Source organism: Psittacula echo (genome assembly GCF_963264785.1).
Source record: "Psittacula echo genome assembly, chromosome: 4".
In the NCBI taxonomy this organism is placed as follows: Eukaryota; Metazoa; Chordata; class Aves; order Psittaciformes; family Psittacidae; genus Psittacula; species Psittacula echo.
Window position 1 is genome coordinate 5,080,245 of NC_137738.1, and position 24,182 is coordinate 5,104,426.

Consider the following 24,182-nt stretch of genomic DNA (forward strand, 5'->3'; position numbering starts at 1 on the left):
TTTTAATTACTCTTAAAAACAGTTCTGGTAAAATTAGCTGTCAAAAGGTCATTAACTACAATGACATAATACTGAACTCAAATAGGAGCAACTCCTCTTACCAACTAAAAAGGAGTACAATCTGACACTACGCTTACATCTCTCTCACACAGGCCATAGTCCTGGTATCTCCAGGTATATGACCGTACAAGCCCTTTGATCTATACTTCATCCCCAGACTGTAAATTAATGTACAAACTGGTCTATGATCAAAGATCTCTATTGATGATCTGTGCTGCTACTGCATAGAAGTATCAGCATCTACCATGACACCTACGCCATACGGCTTTCTCCTGATGTACTCGAGTCCCACAAGATCTTTAGTTTCACTTCATTAGGGCTTATCACTTGTATTTATTCGGACGCACTGCATTCACTTGCTTTTGAGAATTCATCATCCTCAGGGAAAATAACTTCTTAGATATTTACCACATCCTATAAATAAAACCAATACAGAGTATATTAATTAGCAGCTGCAATACTTTTATGGGGAATCTGAGTTACAAAACTATTATTTACCCATTTTCTTGCTCAAACAATGGAATGTTGCTCAGTGATCTCTGCCACCGGCAAGCTTTAAAATTAAATACTAGAAATAAATTGCCTCAGGTTAAATAAAATAATCCAGCAAACAAAACAAAAGCAAAAACAGAGCCATCCCAGCAACACATCCCCTCTTCACTGTTATCTAGCTCCAGCCAACACCCGTTTCCACAAAGAACCAGAAGAAAAAAGTAGGCCTTGCCGTATGTCCTGGAGGTTAGCAAATCTGGGCTGTTAAACAGCAGGAACTGGCAAATTCTGGAAGTGCAGAGTCCTAAAAAAGACGCCTGCCAGATACTTTCCTCTCCCACTCCAAAGAGGCTTCAATTCAACGCCTTCCAGAGTTCGCATCTCTGACAAAAAGGCTGCATTTTCACATGCATTTAACTCCAACTGTACTCAGTATGTGCACAAAATTATTACTGCTAATTCACTCCACTACAGACTCAGCATGGTGCGTTACCTGCTATGGTCATGAAAGGATTTTTGCCTACTTCTCAGACCTGCCAGTTACTAGGTGCTCTTTCACTGCCTTCAATCTGAAGACAGAGGAGGGAGGGAAAGACAGCAAAAGAAAATGGGGGAGAAAAAAAAAGTGAAAGCAAAGATATGCAAAAAAGTGCGTGCGGGGCCAGATTTTTTCAGCGTGCAGTTTCAAATACTTCACCACTCAAAATTCAAACCAGATTTCCAAGAAACCCTAAGCCCCAGTAGTTCCTATTGTGATACTGAGGATTAGATAGTTAAACGTAGTTCAACAATCTGACCGGTTATTTAGCTAACAGCCAATGAACTCCACTGAATAAAACAACCCCTCTTGTCACTTCAAATGGTTTATTTACACACGAAACATCTCAGTAAAAACTCATGCTCTGTATTTTGCAAGCTCTTGCTGTTTATTTAAGAAAATACGATCAAAATCTCTCCACATTGGCGCTTGGGGTGTTTTTTGCCACAATATGTCACTTTTCACACAGCTGTGAGAGGATGAATTGCGGCACTGAAGTTCATGGTGAGGATGAGATTTTAAGTAGAGGAATTCCTGTTCACTGAAGGTCATGCGTCAGAAATACCCTTTTCCGTGTATCAGGCTTTAAAAGGACAACACCTCACTTCCTGGTCTGAGCTGTATCTGCTGTGAGTTTTCAAACTAACACTGATGTGTTTTTAGTGGTTCAATTTGTAATGGCTAAATCTGCAGTTAAAAACCCCCAAAGCCCAACAACAACAACAAAACCAAGGCTATCATCCTGGAGCTGCCCGCACTCAGCCAGCCTGCTTGTGGTTTACTTGCAGAAAATTTCAATAACAGAGGGATTGCTTTATTTTCAGGAGCAGGGGGGAGGACAGGGGGGAAAAAAGATTTTCCCAATAGGATCTGTTCCTATTTATCCTCACTGTAGCTCTCTGACGAGGGACTACGAAGTACTTTTTACCACTGAGTTCATTCGCAAACCATTTCATTTTGTGTTTGAGCACAAAGAGCAGAAAACAAAACCTCGCAGAGAAAAGGGAGCAATGACTGTATTTTTTCCACCCCTCACCAAAAACACTACAAAGGATGGAAAAAAACCCCGATGTCTCACTTTAAGGCCCAGAACTGGTTAATCAAAGCAGCTGATGATCACACACACCAGCGAGGGGAAAAATAGCTTTCGGTTGGTACTGTACTTATAACTGCTAGCTCTGGCAGCCCCAGATGGAAAACAGGAACCGCCACACTTCTGTCAGAGGTCTGCAGAGTGAAGAAATCTTTCAGTAACCCTCACAAAACACACTAAGCACAGGTGCAAGAAACCTCCTAATGGGTAACTACTGAATAACCACATCAGCAAGGACATCTGTCGCCTAATCCCCCTGTGTTTGGCCCATATTCGGATGCATGATCACTTGGGGATGAGGTATCCACTGGGATTGTAGGTATCACAAGAGCCTACACAATTACACACTTAATGTGCCAAGGCCTTGGTGTCAAAGATGTATAGGAGCAGAGAGTTCCACATATATAAACAAATTTTATAGCTCATCCACTATGGAGTAATTTAGGTACAACCCAATAACCTTGCAGTACATCTTGTGAGCGTATTGCTTGAGCCAGGTTACAGCGTTACACTACACAGATGGATGCGTTAAGACCACAAAGGATTGCACACGGCTTGCAATGATAAGCTTCTCATAAGCATTTTAACAACAATATCAAGGCTCATTTATCAGTGACACACATTTCTCTAGGTAATACTGAGGTATTGCAGATGCTATCTGTTTTAGTGTTGTGATTACGATCCCAGTTTTCCGCATCCCTCCTCTCCCAACTCAAGCAATGCTACCTAGCAGGATGAACAGCTCTGCCAGCTTTGATTAACACCCTCCAGTGGAAAACAAGGGGGTGAGGGAAGAGAGGACAAAGCTTTACCCTCTTCATTTAAGAGAAGCGCTCAGTTGCAATCAGGTACCCAGAGAAGCACACAGATTTCAGTAACTCTCCAAACAACAGCCCATCCTTGTGCTCCATGTTAGCTTGCAGGACCTCCATGTAAGACCCCTGACTGCCCTGTCTCACAGAGAACGGTTTCAGAGCCCTCAGAGTGACCCAATCCAAACTAACCAAGGTATCACTATTTACTGATAATCTTCACAAGCTAAAAAGAGGAATGAGAGTTGCAGAGAGTGTACCTCTTGACTCATACTTTATTTCTCAGATACCAATGAAAAAGGAGGGGACAAATGTGACGCTCTCTGCTCCTTAACACTCAGGGAAAACAACAGGAACATTTAGCCCTAATGCTCAAAACCAGCACAAGGTATTATCCAAGCTCTATAGGCTTCTGGACTCCCCTTCTGAAGCTGACAGCCTGCAAGCCAAAAATACCACAGTTACTTATTCCTTGCATTGGTAAACAAACTGGGAACAGTTCTTCCCCAGCTCTTGATTACTTAGTCATATTTTCTGATTCAAAACTAATCACTAACATTCAACTAATCTGGAACCTACATGTACAGCAAAGAGTAAGACTTTGTCTGGTCTTTTCTCAGAGAAGGCACTGTCTGAGGCTCGCTTATTTTCATACTGAGAACCCAGAAATTCAAAGGACAGTCTGCAAATGTTTCAGAGGAAGTTATCCTTATCAGTATTTTTCAGGGAAGTCCTGTACATCAAATACTTGAGATCCACAAGATGTAACAGGAAGTCCGTACCCTAACGGAGGTTAGAAGTGTAACTATCAGCACAGCTCCCCTTTCTACCACCTGACGATGATTTTAACACTGCATTTCAGTGTTAAAATCATCTTTTAGGTACAATGAGAAACACTGACTTTGAAATACTGACTTCTCCCAAATGATGATATCACAATTATGCAATATTGTCATCTGAAGATTACTGTATATTAAGGAATATGACATATTTCCCAGGCTTGTCCTTTGAACAATGGGAAACAAGGCTCCCCAGGCTAGACAGGAGGCTGCCTCCCACCCCAAAGGAGTAACTTCCTTTCTTGCTTGCTAAATTTGGTTTAGCTTCCCTGTGGTGTTCCAGAAGGTGTCATCATGCACCAAGTCCTGCCCCCAAATGATTATAGCTCAGGATCCGTACTTTGGATATCTCCTGGGTGCTGCTGGTCCTTGGGCATGGAGGCACAAGGAAGACTCTGAAGCCTTGTGATTAATGGAGCATGGTCAGCTTGACTCTCCTCAGGAGGAATGAGGAAACAGAGGTGGAAGAACCTGTTCGATGAAACTGAGCATTAAAGCCCGAGGCAGGAGCTTTGGTAGAATTAAGCACTGTTTCTTTTAAAAGTCTGCTTATTTTTCCTCCCCTTTGACTCCAATTTGTTTATAACCCATGTATTGGCAGGGTCAATGAATGGACAAGTTCTATTCAAGCCACAGAAAACAGAGGCTACACAAACACTGGGAAAGGTATAACTGAATCAAAATCCAAGACATCTATACACCATTAGCATAAATTAATACTTCAGCAAAAATAAGAAAGGAAGCATGTCTCATTTCTGTCATACCATTAAAACCTTCAGGACCATTTTAGAGAAGACTTTTATTTCTACATGCTGCAATGACCAGATGCAAAAATTTTAGCCACTTGCTCATCATAACAGCAATAAATTATAAGAGGACTTGATCAGTCTGACTATTGGATATGCATTTCTCAGCTCATGCTTAGAGCGTATAGGTTTCCTTGTGCAACTTCTATAAGCTACTGTGAAGAAATAGGTAGTTTTCCCCCTCAGTGTGACTAGCAGCGAAGTCTCATTATACCCACCCTTAGTTCAAATAACACTGACAATGACTGCTGTCAGAATATTGGTAGCAAATTAACATCATAGGGACAGTCAAGTATGTATTAGTGGGAGAGGAGGAGTCTGAATTCAAACATCCTTTGCAAGTTCTGAATCTCCGTGCAGGCTATGGTGTATTGAGATACCCATACACCATGAATGGCTCCAATGAAGTCAAAGCAGCTAAATGTGAAGGGCTTTGCAATTCATCTGAAAGTGAAGCACTACACCACTACATGCTCCTCTACCCAAAGGTCTTGATTGCATATTCAATACAGTCATTAAAGTGATATCCACTTAGGAATCTACTGATGAAGAGTGATACACAAATTTGGCATTATTTTACTCTATGTAAGGGAAAACCATGTACAAATTCTCCTAAACATGAGAGCAAAACTGAAGAAGGGTTTTTCTTTTTGCGAGTAAGCAGCTGGTATTTTACTTTACCCTCTTGATGTCTCATTTTCATATCAGAGCTCTTATTAGTGCAAAACACAAACACTGAAAATGTGAAAGTGATACAGTCCCTGTCGATCAGCTTCTATCTTTACTCAAGTGCTGTACATGTCTGTGTAAGTACCGAGAGCACTGACGATCTGCACTGCAAGCAATATTGGCAGTTAAAAAAAGCTAACAGCAGCAACCTGCTTTTACTTTAGAGAGCAGATCTGATCTTAGGACCTGATCCTGTCAAGAACTGACAGCCACAAACTCACTGGGAATCAAGTAAGCTCAGCATTTAGCTGGAGACACTAAGCACCTCACAGGTTCAAACATATACTTTTAAAAAGTCACTTCCTATTTGTCCTTTGTTTACCCTGGCTTATCCTGAACAACGAGGCTTTCCGACATAGAGGTAACTTTGGAAATGATTACTCTCATATTCTTTGATGATTTCAAAAGGAAGGAAAGAATCTCTCCCCTTTCCGAGGGCCACCCAGCTTAAGCAAAGAACATTACTTCTTTCAGGCACGCTAATAAGAGCCAGTAATAACTCAATTGAGTTGCCTTGGCCTTGAAATACCTGACCGAACTTGCTTTTGTTCTCTCTCAGTAACATATTTTCTTTCTGTATCTGCTTTCACATAGTTATCATTCAGACAGCCCTAAAAGGGAGGCTAAGCAGCATCTCCCCTTCCAGTCAACATAACCTCTTCCTAAGATACATATTCACAGCCTTAATGTGTTTTATTCATTATACCTAGGCTCACATTTGGATAGAGCCACTGGGAAACACAGTGTAACAAAGTAGGTCTTCAAATTAAGCTTTCTAATGATTAAATATGTTAACTGTAACTAAAGCTGCTACCAGTCTCTCTCCAGGGGGAAAAAAAAGAACACACAGGTGGTAGAGAATGTCATCTCCTTTCCTAGATTCCTAACAGGAAAGTGAATCCAGAATGAGTTGTCCATACTAACCCAAATAAATGCTGCTATTTTACCCCTTTTTACCCTCATGTACTCCAATTATTCGGAGCCAAAACCAATTTGGTTTTATTTATTTAAATTGAGCTAGCACATGCATGGTTTCAGTGGCCTTATACTCTGATTCTGAACCAGAATCTCCCATAGGAGTTTTGATAAATGCAGCCTGTCACCATGACTTTCAAGTTCTGCCAGGAACAGAAGTGAGGCACTTCTCAACGGAGGAAACGCAAACAACAACCACTGCAACAGTCATTACAAGTACCACTGTGAGAGTGAGGTTCAAGAGCGAAGTGCTACTGGAAAACTAGCTTTCCCTTAGTCTAATATGGTTGAAGGAAAGTAGCATCAAGCCCATGGGTTTAAAGATGTAAGCCCCAGGATGTGGGATCTGAGCTTCAGGACAGATGGCAATTTGAGGCACAAAGGAGTTACGTACCCAGAGCCTTCAATTATGGCTCTTACTGGGAACCTGGTCTGCGAGCGGAGATCCTTTCGGGACTGCTGGGTACCCCTCTCATACACTCTCTTTCTTTGCTGTTGAAATATGAGATCAACATCTAACATACTACATTCATATTTTAGGAAGTGAGGACACAAATGTTAACTTCGCAGTGAAGTGATGGTGATCTGGTCTCACACTGGGCCTGCCAACAATATTAATAAACAAAACTGTACTCATCTCATATTCATTCAATTCTAGTATGCATTCAAAGCATTTCATCTCAGCAAAGCTCATCCTTAATTAGTGTTCCAGGAGGGTAAACTTGTGACACCAGGAGAATTTGGAGAGAATTAGTTATAACTGGGCACCATGTCTTCTCATGTTTGCCTAACAAAAGAAAGTGGTAGCTCCTCTGCAGTTGAAGGTATCACACTATTATAAGCCTACAGTAAGAAATCAAGCTGTTAACATACACCTGTAAGCCAGTATTTTAGTTGAGATTCATGAGCCACATACATTTGAAATCAAGCGAATCCATAAGACTATTCTAAGGGTTTCTTGCTGTGCATCACTGATCAATGTATTGCAAAGTCAATATTAAATTTTGGATCACCACACAGAAATGCGTAAGTTGAGAGTTTAAAGTCAATTCTCATGAACAGATGAAAACTCTAAGTAACTGAAGCCATGAGTTTATCACCTTTGCGCTTCAATGCTTTCAGATCCACCTAGTACCACAAAACTAGGTTCCTGACACTGACTACTTTTACTATGATATACCTTAACAATCCACATTTTGACATTTTTCGCCTGTAGTGTCTGCACAATACCTTTCGGATGAAAGAACTGTAAGTAAAAAGCTTTACTGCATTTACAAGTCCAGCTGTTAAATTTATACTGATCAGGAAGCTCAATAATATACACAATATCAAAAGACCCAACAGAATGCCACTCCTTCACTGTGAAAGGAGGGCAAGAGATATGCTGTGTCCTTCCCCCACTTTATTTGACCTCCAAACACGAGAAATAATGACTAATTCTGCAAAGCAACTCTGATCAAGCTCAACTAACACCTCCTTTGATTTGTCCAGAACCTCTCTTTCTCCAATTCATAAAGCTTCAGATGCGATAGTCTGCATCAAATTTATCCCACCCAGGATCAATCCTGAAGCGAAACATGTTAACACCAAACCATGTTAGCATATCAGCTGTAGTGACCGTGGCTTTTTCAAAACCAGGGACACCACAGGCTGGTGGTTTGCCAGGCAGGCAACATCGGTATAATCTCATAGTATCTGTTTTATAAACACGCTCAGGTGTTGGGGTATCAGGCTTTGGTGCACTGTGTGGCAGCTCCACAGCACACACCAGCTACGCTTACTTCCTCTTCACAAAACTCCAGCTGTAGGATACTAAGCCCTTCTACTGCTAGTAACAAAGATAAGGCCCTAAAAACTGAAAATTAGATGTTCTTTTTCTTGAAATGAGTGACCCAAATAGAAGTCCTCTTTCCTTTGAATTTAGTGCATCAAACAACAAATACTTAACCTTACATTTTGTCTGCTGTTGCCTTCTACCATACGAACTTCAGTTATGGGATTCTAAACAGTATATAAAATAATGAGTTTGGATGGCAGCTTTCAAAGGTGCTCAAAATATCTTCTACATTGCAAAGGGATTTGCACACCCAACTCTTCAGCCCCTTTGACAGCAGTAGGACTGACACCGAAGGCACTTCAAGTACATGCATGCAGGGTACATCTAGATGGTAAGTTTTTTGCTGAAACAGTAAAGCTGGTGCTGCTCTCAACCAGTCATCCAGAGAGGCAGATCAACTTCAAACTACTAACTCTGCTGTGACAGTCTGAAAGACTGGTTTTATAGATCCATACCTCTATAGAGAAAGCTCCAGAGTCAAGAACACAGTAGGATGAAGGCCATGCATTTCTGTTTGTTCGCTACAACTGAATTAAAGCATTCCCACAATAAAGTGGTTGCAGAATTAAAACATAAAAAACCCCAACCAAACCATAAACCCAATAGCCTGCAAAAGATATGCTAAAAGAACAAAACAGAATTGTGATGATCTTTTAGAAAAAGACTGCAAGAGGAGTGATTGACAGATGAGGAAGAAGCTGCAAGACAGAAAGAGAGGTATCTGAAAGTTGTTGGGCAGAAACCTTATTTCAGTAGTCTATGTCTCAGCCCCAGTCTCCCTTCTGTAAAAATGAGGATATTGATACCTCCATTGCAAAACTCTGAGATTAAAACCATTATGCTTGTGCCACAGTTCTGGGTGACATGGAGGAATACGGTTTCTCCATCCATTACACTTCCTCTTAGGAATGCTGTGAAGATGACTATGCTCAAGATTCTCCAGACTCAGGTATTTTGCTGATGAATTTCATTACTGCCTGAGACAGATAAGATCTACATATCACTAGGTGTAAATCTAAAGCTGACAAAGGCCTCTCCCAGAACCACTGATATAAAGGTCCGGATTATTCATTTTATAAGAAGATTTTATACCCGAATTATGAGTGAATGTCCATTCCATCATTTCCCATTAATGACATCCTCATTTGTTTAAAGGAAATGTGAATGGAAAGAAACACAAAAATTACAGAAGAGAGAAGAGACAACACATTATCTCACAAGTATTTGCAGGACAACTTAGTATGTAAAAACTTGTCTGACCAGTTCACAGCATGCAAGATTATTATGAACTTACTACACATTATCTTATGGCTCACTAAAACTTCAGACCATAAAGTAATCAGGATATACACTTTGTACACTGTGAAAATTAAATCACCAACCTTACCTGTTACCACAAACACTAAGGAAAACTAAGCAATCCTGACCATAGACATTTTTACTTTGTGACCTGTTATGACATTTGGGAACTTTCATTTAAATAAAGCCTGCTGCAAATATCACCTTCCTTATTTGTGTAATCTGGCCTATTACAAAGTGGCTTCACTTTGTTGAATGTCCATCTTATTTACATGTTCCTTGGTTTGGCACACAACTTAAGGTTCAGCCTCTTTCTCTGCTGACTCATGTGAATAAAAACACTCTCCCTTAACGACCCAGTTAGACAACTACTGTTTCCCCAAGGCCAGCAAATACATCTTTTAAACTTGCAATAAAGCACCATTTATTTATCTTGCTACTTCTGTTCTGAAAAGTATAGATCTGTGTTTTGTTATTCATTTTCCATGGCTTTTGCACATGACTTCTATCTTGATACACAGGTCCAAGACCTGTGGATATCTTATGCTGTAGTTTATGACTTTATTACCCAAAGAGAGATAATAAGTTTTCCTATTTTATAGCTTAAGCTCCTCCAGGAAGAAACCACACGCTTTCTGTTTCTGCACAACCTAACACATAGTATTACCAAAGTAATAACTCCTACATTGAAAACTGCCACCCTGCTGAAAGTTTGCATATGCACTCCGAGAACATTTCAGCATTTCACCCCTGCCTTACTGGTGGTACCACAAGCATCAAGTACATTTTCATAGGTACATAAAATATCTCACAGACTTCACATTATTTGCACCGTACAATTGATTAACCATGCATAAAGCTTACATACAGGGGGTCCTGCAGACTGGCACACTGCTGCAGAGAGGCAGATTTTACTTGCTAGTCTGCAAATAGGGCACAGGGCTGATTCACAGTTGTTGGAAGAGCTGCAAACTTTTTGGCAGTCCTACAAAACTTTGGGCCTGTAATTTGTCTTACTGATCACTGCCACAATTACGCCAAGGTCCCAAACAGAAGAAGCCCATATAGTCCAGTGGGAGACGGCTGTAGGGAGGAGAGGCTTCACCAGAGCTACCCCTATTTCTCACTCTGCCTGCCTTCCATTTCAGTCAGATGCTTTTTCTTGACCCCGGTCTTCCAGGAACAGCATAAAAGACAAAATTACATTCCTACACTTCACATCTGATTTTAAATCTGATTTTAGAAAAACTGTAAACTTTGGATTACACGAAGGATTTTGAAAGCTTTATGGTATTAATAATGCTGATACAGCAGAACAGTGCTTGGCTGGAGAATGCATCCATTTTAAACCAAATATTAACAGTTGGAACATGTTAGAACCTGTCAGTTTGATGTCCAGAGTACATTCAAACAGGGTTAGAGAGATCAGTTTCATTTTGTTTGTTCAAATATCCAATGGTTTACTATTGTTTTATTAATGAAGTACCAGCCAGAAAAAACAAAACAAAACAAAACAAAACCCACCACAAAACATTAGGGTTTGGTTGGGTTTTTTTTACTTTAAAACATTCTGAACAATACCACTTACGAGAACCCATATACGTGCCAAACTCCCTCATACACAGTTTAGGAGCTGAGCTTACTACAGAAACAATACTGAAATAACCACTGATGCAAAGGAGCCTAAATTCTTCATGTGACTTCCACATATCTGAAGAACTTACAACGGACCTCAATATTGAGAAATACGTGAAGTGTAATATTAAACATACAAGGCATTCAACTGATGGTGGTGTAACTACCTATCTCCCTAACTCAGCTAGTACCACAGAGGAATCACTATGTATGCAACTAAATGATACTCGTACTCTCAACAGTTTCAGAAACAGGGAACACCACTCAAAGTCCCATTAAAACCCATGTAGGAAAACCAGCTTTGAATTGGTGTGCAAGACAAATTACATCCTGTCTGCCTTCCAGTCATTAGTGTACAGTACACACTACACTTAAACTTCTTCTGTGTTTACGGTGTATATTATTTATATTTATATTGGGTTTTGCTTACTGACACATCTGCTTACCAACAAAACCAACACAGAAAAGTTCCTGCTTTTCCCACTGCACTGGGCTATGACAAACTGAGGTCAACTGTACCTGATCTAATATTTTATACCGTGTTACTGCTGTATAGCAAATGCCTTTCAAAAATGGATGGGGACCCCAGAGTCCTAAACGACACATACAAGAAGGTAATACGGTAACCCCTACCCAAGGCATCTTGCAAAGCAGACAGAAAGAATGAGTGTGCACCTGAAGAGATCATAGGAACTTGTCTAGGTCACAGTGCCTGGGCTGTTAATGTACTATGTAATTGCTAAAAGAACAGTTTAGCTGAATTTGTATATTAAAACATTTTATATGGCCTTACAAATAAATGCATATGCAAAGCTACATCCTAAATATGACCACTAAACCAATATTCTTTTTAAAGTAATGAATTTTGCTATGTAAATAAAGTATTGAATAAAGGTTATCAGAAAGAGCTACAAGGTTTTGCTCCTTAGGTGAAAAGCACTGTTGCTTGCTTCTGATGCAATGGGTAATGCTTCTACAAAAATCAGTATGAAAGGTTAATGAAACTCTTTTTTCCTCCTCTCAGAGCCTTGACATAGCTCTGAGAACTTGCTGGCACAAAGAGCAAAGGTGTGGAATAAAACTTAACAAAGCTTATCTCAGCCCAATGACATCAGTACATAAGATTAACCCTTTGTTAATCTTATGTACTAATTTACATTTGATTACCATGCTGGTTGTACCCTAACCCAGCTACTGATAAAGAAAAGAGCTCAAATTTAATAACACAGTTAATACCAGCTTTCTGGGAATTTCTAGGAATTGTGCAGAAAAAAAACTGTAGTTCCCTAAAAGTGGGTGACCCAAAACATTCTCTAAGCTATATGGGATACTCAGAAATAACTTGAAATTTGGGAATCACAGACTAGATCATAAGGGCTGCCCCTATAAACTCCTCAACTCCTTGAAGAGAAACACCACATCACACAAAGCACTAGGATCTCCAAACATCTCCAGCAAGATTTCCACTACAGCCTCTCACCTTGAAATTTTAAGTTAGGGACACCAAGCAAAGCTGAACTGATAGGCTCCTGCTAAGCTACTGCTACAGCCTTTAATGCTAGTAAGCATTGTCCTATTATTTCTTTTGGCTTCCCCAATCTGCCTTTTTTGACTTGTGCTCGGACTGTAAATTCCTGAAGACAGAAACCAAAATTGTGCTTTATATAAAATAAAAATACCAAACAACACTGGGTACTTTCTGTGATGAGGAGTCCCTGAAAACCCCAACAGTCAGTACCAGCTAAAATTTTACAACAGTTTCCATTGCTTGGGAGAGTCCCATTTCCAGGAACAGATCATGTTCTTTCAACATCCCACTGACTATGAAAATCGGAGCATTTTGCTTGGAGTTCAAAGCTACCATAACTGAATTACACTTCTTCCTTCAACCACTTCCACTGTGTAACTGACTGGGAACTCAGTGCACCACTTCTGGTTGAAGACAAGTGCTCCAACAGCCACCAGTCTGACCAGTTGGTTCCCCTCCTCTTTCTGAGAAGTGCAATGAGGACGTGCTCTGGATGACAGCAACTGAGCAAATCCCACAAAACTTCATATACTAAAGATGCTTTTAAGTCACTAGCACAAGGAGCTCACTGGTCCACCAAAGTGACAAAAAGACAAACAGAGTCAGAGTGGTGAGAATAAGAGCAATATGGGAAGTAATGACAAGAAAAATGAAGGGAAAGTTAAAACAGACAGCCAGGACTTGAAGACAAGGTAATAGCAGCTGTTTAAAGAGAAGAGAAGTGGGCCATGAGGTTAAATGTTTAAGAGGTGCCTAGGCACTATGGGGTTACAAGGAAGTAAAAGGCAACGAAACACAGAAGGAAAATAAATAAATACAAAATCCTCAATAAATCCAACAAGAACCAAATAAGAAAGATAACAAAGTAGACACAGCATAAGTAACCTTTAGCCTTTCCTTTTCCAACACATTCTCAGTCATCATCTTCAAAGACCATGGATCAATCTCACCTTGAAATAAAGGGAAGTTGACAAATGCCACAAAGACTTATGCAGTGAGTAAATATGGTCCCAGTAGGAAAACCGTATGTGCAATAAGTCTCTGTAGAGATCTATAGCTGGACATTTCATTCACGTAGCCTGCAGGCATTGCCAACATCAAAATCTTATGCAATCCTGTAAAGGCTGCCCTATCATTTCTTGACCATCTTGAAGCCAGAACAGATAAAGAAAAATGAAGAATTGGCAGCAAGAAGACAGAACAGATGATGAAGAGGAGACTGAAATATAAGAAGGGAGGAGAAAATACTACTGTCTTTCTGGCTTTTAATCTGTGGAACGAAGCAAAGCAATTCCAACCATTTCCTCATCACCTATGCAGAATATGCAGCAGTCTTCCCTTCAGTGCCATTACATCTGCTTCATTGCTACCATGTCACAGTCTAAAGATACTTATTAACATTGACAAAGCTATATATATGTTTAATGACATTAAAAAAGTCAATGTACTGAAGATTGAAACGTTCTAAAATGCGTAAGAAACCTTGGTTCCCCATAAGAAGCTTGTTGTGTATGCATACTGTAACGATACTAAGTTGGAAACACTAAGTATTAAGTCTGCCTACTCTGCATTTAAGATACAGAGATACAATGGAGGCTCACTTCAAACAGTGCAGACGTGAAATTTATCCGGTAACATCTAGCCATTATTCGTGCTTTTTTGTTACTGCCTGTGATGAAATTGCCCAGCAGGACACCAGAAACTACCAAAATTATTCTATTGTCTGGAACAATTAAATCAGTTCAAGTTAGCCAATATAAGGCAGAAATGGCTGCCTGCAAACTTCCAATGGAATCAGACTTTTCCTTTCTTACTTCAAAAAGCAACGGTCTTTCTTTACTGCTGTTCTTCAACAGCTCAAGCCTTTCAGAGTACAGCAGGGGAAAAACTCTTAGAACTGTGTACCATTTCTCTAACACTGATTCCAATAAAATAAACGTTAAAACTCCTGTTATATTTAATGGGAACATGCCAATATCACTAGGCTTTTTAGCTGTGCTATTCAGAAATATGTGAAATCTTGGCTTCTGCAACTTCTGTTAAATCAATGGCAATCATAACTTCAGATTTTTTTAACTCTTAGAGGAATTTAAGCGAGAGGACACTCAGAAATCAACCTTACTAGCAACTCAAGTTACAGACTGTGAATAACGATCAGATGTCTGCAGATGTTCTTACATCATGTTCATTTGCATCTTGCTTTACTAAAATACAGTGCAAAGTACACAACTGCCATGAGAGTTACCCAACCTCTAGAATTATTTGCGAGCTTCAAAGTTGCAGTTCCATATTAATATTGCCAAATAAACTTTTTAAGTCTTCTAGTGACTGCCTCCCAAATAGGAAAGCAGCCGCTTACAAACACAAGGTTAAAACTTTTTGTCAGCCCCTTGTAAATGACCACTTTGCCCCCAAAAGGTAGAAACCCCTGTAACTGCTACGATGTGCACAACTCAAAAGGGCACCCAAAACATCCCCATTCTTCAGACCTTGCTCTGTCTAGCTTGACAAAAGGACTTGTTTGGTCATCCCCCACAAACTGGCAGTTTTCCAAGCTGTCTTTGGACTTCTGATCTTATTTCATATCCAGATAATTCCAGACCTAGCTTTCCATGTGGATGGAGGGAAAGTCTCTTCTCAGTCCTCTTTCACCATGGATTCCCCATAACTTGTACACCCTATTGTTTTCAAATCCTCTCTAACCAGGAACTGTAGATGTCTTTCTCTTACAGTCTTATAACTGGGGTGAGGGAAAGAACATTAAGAGAGTACTGGGTAAAGCATAACTGAATTTAACCAGCCAATTCCAAGCAGAAAGGCTCTCACCTCCAATATTACTTGGTTTTTTAAATTGTATTCATAGCATCCCTTCAAAATTTGAAACCCCCCCAAAAGTTCATTTAAATGGAAGTTTAGTTAGGGAGTGGAAACTAATCACACTTAGATGCCAAGTCCGACAATTCCAACTTAAATCAAATCCTCATTTCGGCACTATTTAAAGAATTCTTGAAGGGGAATTCTTGAAGGATTTAGTTTTGATGGCTGAGGAGAGCAGAAACCAGGCTTGCATGTGCAAGATTTGCAGAAGAATAATAAATCAGCAAGAGTAAAACAAAAGTAAAGGATGTTATTAAATCTTACTTATTCTTGGTTTTCCTTTGGAACACAGGCCCCTGTTCAGGAAAGAATTTAAACACTGGCCTGCATGAAATACAGTGAATCCAGCGAGATCAGTGGTTTACTCACAACCATTAAGTTCTGCATCGCAGCTATGGAAGGCTTGAGCTGGAATAATGATACACAGTGTCCCTACAGTGATAGGAGAATGACATGTATTGTTTCCCCCCCACTTGGACATTTCTTAAAGTCTAGCTTTGAATTAATACCTATCAACTGGACTCTTGCTACTGGTAACTTTGTTCTAACAAATACTTTCTACAGAGTTATTAGAATTACTTTCACTACATGGAATTTCATGTCAGTGTTGGTACTGGCAACAATAGGATGAGACTCTAATCAATCACAGGATCAAATCCTGACCTATGTGTATAATAATTGAGGACTAAGTGAAATGCATGCTCTACTACACACTCTTCATGCCCTGGGAGTTTTAGTTCATGTCTGAAGTAAGACTTCAAAACCTAGACACTGAGCAAAGCAGGGAAAAATAACACCCTGAAACACAACAAAAACAGGTCAGTGAGCAACATACGGCCTTCAACTAGTCAATTTGCCTGTGCCAGCTCATCCCTGTCTCCTACTTGTGTAGCTTTCTGCTATTGCCAAAAGGGCAGCTGGAGTATGTGGGGCAGCAGCAACTATTCGTTACCCTCCTCCAGGTTTCTCTGCATGCCTCATCTCTCTCATCTCTTTCATTCCCCACTTTGTCCCTCCTCTCTCCCTGAAGCAGCAACTACAAACGCAGATTTTTCCCCCCTCTATTGCTTCTCAGCAGGCTGGGAAAGCACTGCAGGTACACAGGAGCTGTTAGGAGAGAACATTTCTAGCGGGGAGTAGGAGTAGATTTATGCAGCTGTAGAAAGGGTTTGATACGAGATAGTGGGTGAGCTGCGTGGTGACTGTACCACATCCCCAGCAGAGAGGGAAAAGAGGAGGCACAGGAGGGAGACAGGCTGGGGGAGAAGGCAAAGAAAGATCAAAACCTTTACAAAGTGCTTTCCCAAATCTCCCATCTCCTCCTGACAACTGCCCACCCTCACAATTACACCAAGTCCCTGTGAAACCCTGCTGATCCCTGGGAAGTTCTCCCACCCTCATCCCCCCTTTCTTTCCCAAACCTGACAGACTCTGCTCCATGACAGTCTTGTCATGCACCTATCAAACGGGACAGCAATTTCCCTTTCATTTCAACAAATACCCTTCTGGTAACAATGCTTTTCAGCAGCCCATGAACCACAGTTTAGATGAGATGTAAAGCTTTCACAAGCAAAACCCTAGGCCTTTCAACACCATCAGCACAGATAAAGTCCAGCCAGGGGACGAAAATACAAATGAAAACACACTACAATCACACTCTGCTAGCCCAGTGTTAACCTCCAGCAGTGTATGGCACAAGCAGAGGTTAAAGCACAGGGTGACCTGCACTAAAATGATGATGATTCCTCTCTGTTTGCCAACGGATCACCTGCTGACTGAAAGGAGTTTCCATTTCAGCACCAGAAATGGCATTCAAAAAAAACAAGGAAAAAAACCCCAAACAACAAAACACAGACAAAACACCACAAGACAACACTAACAGGAAAGCTCTCATAAGCACCTAAATAGTCTTTCAGGTTAATTCAGCTTAGAGGCCTGGAAGGACACAGTTTTACTTCTCACATCCATGGACAGCTCACAGGACCAAGAGTTTTAACTCCTCTCCTGCTATTGCCTTTTAGGTGACATTCAGAGCTCTGTTACGGTGTCTGATTGTACAGACTGCAACTTAAAAGACCTAGTCTTTCGAATAGGATAATTCCTTCAACAGTACACTAAAAGCATGACATAAAAATACACAACTCAATAGATCAACAAGTATGCAAAAGAGTGCACTTCCTGCCGTAACTCATCACCAACTTGTTATTCATAAACTTGATCTACGCAATGGTGGCACAGTTGCATGACTAACTTCACATAGATAAAACTGAAAGGATGCTTTCAAGAAAGTCCAACATTTTAAATTTAGATCTTAAGAAGCAACACTGAAAAGCAAAAAAAACATACAGTAAAAATAGTGTGGGAGATATTTAGGACTAGCAAAGTAAAGCTCTCCGAAATCTGTGGTTTATTTTTTTCCTGACAGCATTATGGATTATTTTTAAGAAAGCAGAAAATTAAACTTGTTTCATTAACTTAAATATAGCTGTAAAATATTTTCAGTGGAAACAGAGGCTTTTCTTGCTAAATGCTGTGATGTCCTAACTGGTTTAGTGAGTGCTGCTACTCAGCCTGCGAAAGGACTTCTTACGACAACTCAATGGGTTTTCTCGTGTACAGCCGGACTAATGGCTAAGACCCTCAGATGGAGTCTTTGGCATAGGTCCAACTACACTGATTTCATCTATCGTCAACTCTGGAAAGCAGACTTGAACTCAGAACCCATACTACCAATTGTCCAAACACATAAACATTGATCACGCTAATTCACAGGAGTGTAACCACAAGGCTAAATTTCAACAGTATTTTCCTTCCTGATCTCAATTCTACTGGTCAAAATGTAGCTGCATTACAAGCCCAAGTGCAACGTATATATATGCCACACGTAAGAAAGCTAGATATAGACATGCTTTATCATTACCTGAATTACCTAGCACAAAAAATACATAGCCACAGCCTCCATATTATTAGTTTGTTTCCCAGCCAGAACTTGCAGGTTATTTACCATTCTGTATATTTTCATTTTTCAAAGCATAAGTTCACCAACATCCTCTTCAATACCCTGTGCCATTCTGTATAACATTTTATGTGCTTATAGAAAAGCCTCTAATGCCATAAATCCAAAGCTCTATTCAAAACTGCAGCGTAGCCATGACTAAAACAAATCTGCAAACCTGACACTTTTCCTGCGCTGTGTCCGTACTGATGCACCACTGGAAAAGCAGCCATCTTTTAATTGTCACTACACCTTTTTCAAAACACAAACATTTTATATTGATCTGGGGGGGGGAAGTATATATTTTGTGTAAAAGCTTCCATCCAGTAAAATCTTCATCCCTGTTTTAGGCCACAACTTTGTTGTTTGGGATTTATATATACATATACACATACATATATATACACATATATATACACACTCACAGGGAGTATACATATCATAAAGATAAAAATCATTTTAGCAACAGCTGAATACTCTGTAGATAAAAGGAACCAGGATTCTGCATATTTATCTGATTTGTCCTAATACAATAGATGCTATCATGATTTCAAGCTTTGTACTTGTTTATCATTAGTGTTTCCACTGTAACCATGGCACCAGTATATAGCACAGGCTTAACAGTGAGAAAAATACCCCCTATTTTCCTAAAAATGAGAAAGAAAAAAAGTAAATAAATCATCTGTTACAAAAAACCCAAGGATTTGCACAATGGCAAAATCCAACCAAAGTAGGTGAGCCGGCTAAAGAGAGAAACGGTTCCTTTTGGGGGAAAAAACACCCTAAAATAGTATTTCTTTGCAAGTCTTCTTTTGCATTTTGGACTTCTAACAAGCACCTAGAAATATACGACAGGGTAAGTAACATAACCTTGACCCTAGTGCAGTTGTTACAAAACAAATATTGTAATTTCTTTGTAAAAATATACACAGTATTATGTGAAATTGAAAGCATTAAAGCTATTATCCCTGGCGGTGTTCAAGGCCAGGCTGGACAGAGCCTTGGGTGGCATGGTTTAGTGTGAGGTGTCCCTGCCCACGGCAGGGGGGTTGGAACTGGATGATCTTAAGGTCCTTTCCAACCCTAACTATTCTATGATTCTATTAATACATGTACAAGACCTGTTCTCAGGACATGATTGTTTTCTCAAGCCTATTTAAATAGTGACAGTCCACCCTGCTAGAACTGTTGTATCATTCTGAAGGTAAAGAGGGGCAGCAGCACAATTACACCAAACACGCTCAACAAGTACGTGGTACCCAGTTAAACTTTCAGGACTGCTTGAAGGGAAACCCTTAGAATGGCATGAAAAGGCTTTATAGTCTCCAAGAGTATTTCTTAGCTTGCGTTTATTTGACATTTTAGGCAGTTAGGAGGAATGGGTTCTTGTGATTGCTGCTTTTAATTTGCTTGTCATAAAGTTGGAAAAGAGTACTACAAAAAATATCTGCCCTAAATGCCAACAATGAAATGAAGGAATTAGTCCTCTTATTAAACAGAAGAAACTGTTTAGTACCAACAGATCTCAGTCTAACGCTGGTTTAGGCAGGCCACATGCATTTTCCTGCACTGTGAAACCCATTCATTTCATAGACAACTTCTCTTTTTCAGGTTTTAATACACACTCCAGATACTGATGAAGATACCAAGAAATCTATTTACTTTACTATGGACTCTATAGAGATGCCATGCCCACAGGCCTTATTTTAACTCAGTGAAATGGGACAAAAAACAGTGTAATTTTGTAAGAGCCGGTTCTCTGAAGGTCCCTATCTATTAACAATCCAATAAACACACTTGGTATTACCATTACAGTGACACAATTCAGTAAATGGGAAGATTTCAGGAATTTCTGGGAGGATTTTTTGCTCCCCACCCATTCTACCTGTGATACAGGGAGGGTGGTGTACCTGTACTCACAAACACCATCCAAACCATGGAGATTTACAGCACAAAACGAGGTAAGTGATGCTTCAGAAGCCACATTATAATGAGCTGACCAGTTACTATCCACTGCCATGTCCTCAATTCTGTCACACCAGCAGACAAGCATAGTCACTCCCTCGACTCCTCCCACCCAGTGAATGCTGGACAGCAATGAATCCTGGTGCAATAAAACACAGCATTTATCTGATTCAGCTATGTAGTTCCTCCCAAATCATGTTTACAATGGGCCTCAATCTGTTAAATTCCACTATTTATCTAGGGAATGTGTTCAGACGTTTGAGTTCACCTTAAAAATCAAAGCAGGGATATATCCCAGCACACCAGCCCCTCCAAAACTCAACTAGGCATCTGCAACCTGCAAGGTCCTTCCAGTTTGGCTGGAACCACAACACACACCATACACAAAAAGAACATATGAAATTATTACTTTTTCACTACAAATCTGTGGTGATATCCTCCTCCTGTTGGTCTCAAGGATGACACCCCCCCCCCCCATGATTTCAGAAGAGCCACAACAACTTCATTATCATTCAACCCAGGTAAAAGACATCTGCAATACTGCTGCATTTGTCTTTTCCTGATTTGGTTATTTTTCCTTTGCCTATCAGCCAGTTCTACCATCCAGCCTTACTAATATGTAGCTTTTATAGAGCACCAGAATTATCTAGATGCTAATTAGCACAATGTAATGTGTAGCATAAGTGAAAAATATTTTGAAGTTGTAAACATAGAAGTTTAAACAGTAAAGTTGTTCAGCTCCTAATCAGCATAAATAGAGCCAAATTCTTTCATGCTTTTCCATTACTCTGACATCCCTTTATACCACTGCATTAAGCAAAGAAGCCCCACAGCATACATGAAACTCAGAACTATTAACTCTCACTATTTTGGCCCCGGGTTCTTTGTCTGTTTGACAAAGACATATTGCCACGACTAGTATCCTTGAGCATAACAAATAAATACACAAGAAGATGAGCATACACATTTCAGGTGGCTGGTCAAGCAGGACACATTGAAACTGACAAGCCAGCTACTATTGTTTTATTATACATCTCATCTAAAGGATATACCACTTAACTGTTCAACTGCAGAAACGTGAAAGGTGCATATTCACGTTTCCTGTGTTTCTCTTCTTGTTTGTTTGATTTTTCTGTGTTTAATCACAGTAACCGAGGATGTTAGACCAAGCACTCTCCAGCTGTTTTGTACTCCCACTGAGGCACGCTATAACCTCTAGGTCTTTAAGACACTGTGGAAGTTGTGAGACACGTTGTGTATACAGGCAAGAGAATTTGTCTGGTTGGGGGCAAAATCCACCAGGACCCTTCCATCAATTTCAGGCATCTGAAGAAGCACTGCTTTAGCTGTATGTATAAAGGTGTAAATCATCTGGGAGAAGGAAGGAGGAGCATCACTGCTGATGCACTGAGCTTTCAAGTGACACTAAGACCCCAAAGTGTCTTGTATCAGAGGTCAGCTTTGGATTTTTAAGGCTTGTCATTGGCAGGCTGACCAAGAGCATTCACACTGAAACGATGAAGTCAGTCCAAGTGCTGGATCTGGGTTTTGCGGTAATGTTCTGTACAGATGCATTTGGTTGGGGTTTTTCAAACACAGTAAGATAACTAGACTTGTATTTATGTAACATCATTTCAGAAACTTAAGTGGTAATTACACATCTCTTACTTAGATTCAGCATATTTTTCTTTCCTCCCTAGCCTGCAGACCACATGCATTAGATATACAGTAACCATGACTATCTCAATATAACAAAGCATGGAAATAATAAGCCTTCAGAGCCATTACATGCCCTTGGCAACCTAGCTCTGCAAGGCAGATGTTGCATCCAGAGCCATGCCACCAAAACCCCTACGTACGTGGATGCACCTACAGCGCGAACACTCACCCAGTCCTCGAAGTGGCGGCTCCCATTCTGCAGCAAGTCCTCAAACTGTATAGTGCAGTTAGCTACAAAATCGTCGTACCCAATGGGGGCATCGTGGAAAACAGCCATCTCTATCTTCCTGCCATTACAAACGTCGGTGACAAATTCATCGTTCCATGCAGGACTGTTGGTCTTTTGCTTGGTTGAGGTTTGCCCGATCCTGGAGTCGTCCACATTGAGGGCTATGTAAGGGTCCAGCAAAAAGGTCTGTGGCCTGGGACCCACCGCATGCCTCAGAGACCACGCCGTGGGTTTCAGATTCACTGCCTCGCAGATCTTGATTTTCAACAACCCATTGAAAACCACCATGGCTGGATGGCTGCACTTTTCCCCGGGATTAAACACTCGCACAACGCACTCGCACCGACAGGGAGGGAGAAAGGGAGGGAAAGAGGGAGGGAGGTCTCCCCAATAAATAGGAGGGCAGGTCTGGGAGTGAGGGAGCAGGGTAGAGTGCGGGTCCCTTTGCCTTGCTGCTGCTGTTACCTTTGATTATTTAGCCTTTGCTCTTGCGACACCCAGTGAATACATTTATTTTCTTGCTCGTGTTTCTAACGGAAAACAAGGGAGGGGGGCGCCGGGGAGGGGAGGCGTCCGCGGCTGCAGAAACCCCCGAATGCAGTCAGAACCCGCGCATAACCAACCCTGGGGGTACGCAAGAGCCTCGTCCCTCCACCTAGACCATAATCCTGGCTCAGTCTCCGCAGAAGAGGCAGAGCCGCGACCCCAGGCTCCCGCACACGCCAGTCCTGCCCGTGCGCCGCACAACAATACACACACCCGCATACACACACACAAATCAGAAACACCGACCGACCCACCAGCCCTGCCTACTGCACAGCCTCCGCTCAGCAGACATCCACCCGGGGACCTTCCATCCGCGCCGGAGCCCGGAGCCGCCCGTCCTGCCTCGCCGCCTCCTCCTTCTCCTCCCGCGCCGCCGCCAAGGCCAAGGACCCAGCGCAGCGACCCCCGCGGATGGGGGGGGGGCGGCGACGGCAGCGGAGCGGGCCGCGCGGGTCTCGGCGGGCTCCGGCTGGGCGGCCGCCGCCCTGGCGATGGGCAGAGCCGCCGCCGCCCCCCGCCCGCCTCCCGCCTCCCTCCCTCCGCGCAGCCCCCGCCCGCCTGCCGGTGCCGCTCCGCCGCTCGCCCCAGCGCAGGAAATGCGCAAAAGACGTCAGTGTGTGTGTGTGGTGCGAGCGTGCGGAGCGGCCCCGGCCCTGCGCGCCTAGAAAGTTTTGCCTCTTGGGGGAGCAGCGCGGCCCCGGCCAGCCGGGCAATGCAGCCGGGGGTCCTCCCCACGCCGGGCGGCTCTCCAAGGGGGCTCTGTGTGTGACTGTGTCCCCACTTCCTCCTCCTCCTCACAGCATAAAGCGGTGAACCGAGCGTGGAAAAAACACCCCCGGCCGCTTTCCTCCCCGCCCGCTTTAATACCGCTCTTCACCACGGAGCTGCTGCCCCGGGCCGCCGCGCGGCGCTGCCGTTACCACCACGGCTACTTCCAGCACGCCGGGCGCCCCCAGCCCTGCCCTCCGTGACAGCACCGCCCCCAGCACCCAGCTGCGGGCAACGGGCCCCGCCGCTCCTGACAGCGCCGAGCGGGGCCCGCACCGACAACGCCGCACCCCCCCCACACCTCGGGCCCCGGCCGGCAGAGCCAGCGCTACGTCAGCGGGGGCCGGCCCGCAGGAAGAGTTTCCCCGCGGTGTGCGAGCGCCGGGAAGTGCCGGCCGCGACAGGGGAAGCGGCCTCCCGGGGCCCGCCCCGCCCGGCCC

General features: G+C 42.1%; 1 protein-coding gene across 1 annotated transcript in view; it reads right to left on the bottom strand.

Moving 5' to 3' along the window:
* The window catches only part of PRKCE (protein kinase C epsilon), a gene marked incomplete at both ends in the record, with an annotated part of 282,775 nt that extends 260,059 nt beyond the window's left edge, over positions 1-22,716 (bottom strand). The window contains one exon of the mRNA XM_080615806.1: positions 22,369-22,716. Coding sequence (XP_080471932.1) covers positions 22,369-22,716 — 348 coding nt within the window. The remainder of the gene's footprint in view (positions 1-22,368) is intronic.
* Positions 22,717-24,182: the final 1,466 nt, after the last annotated feature.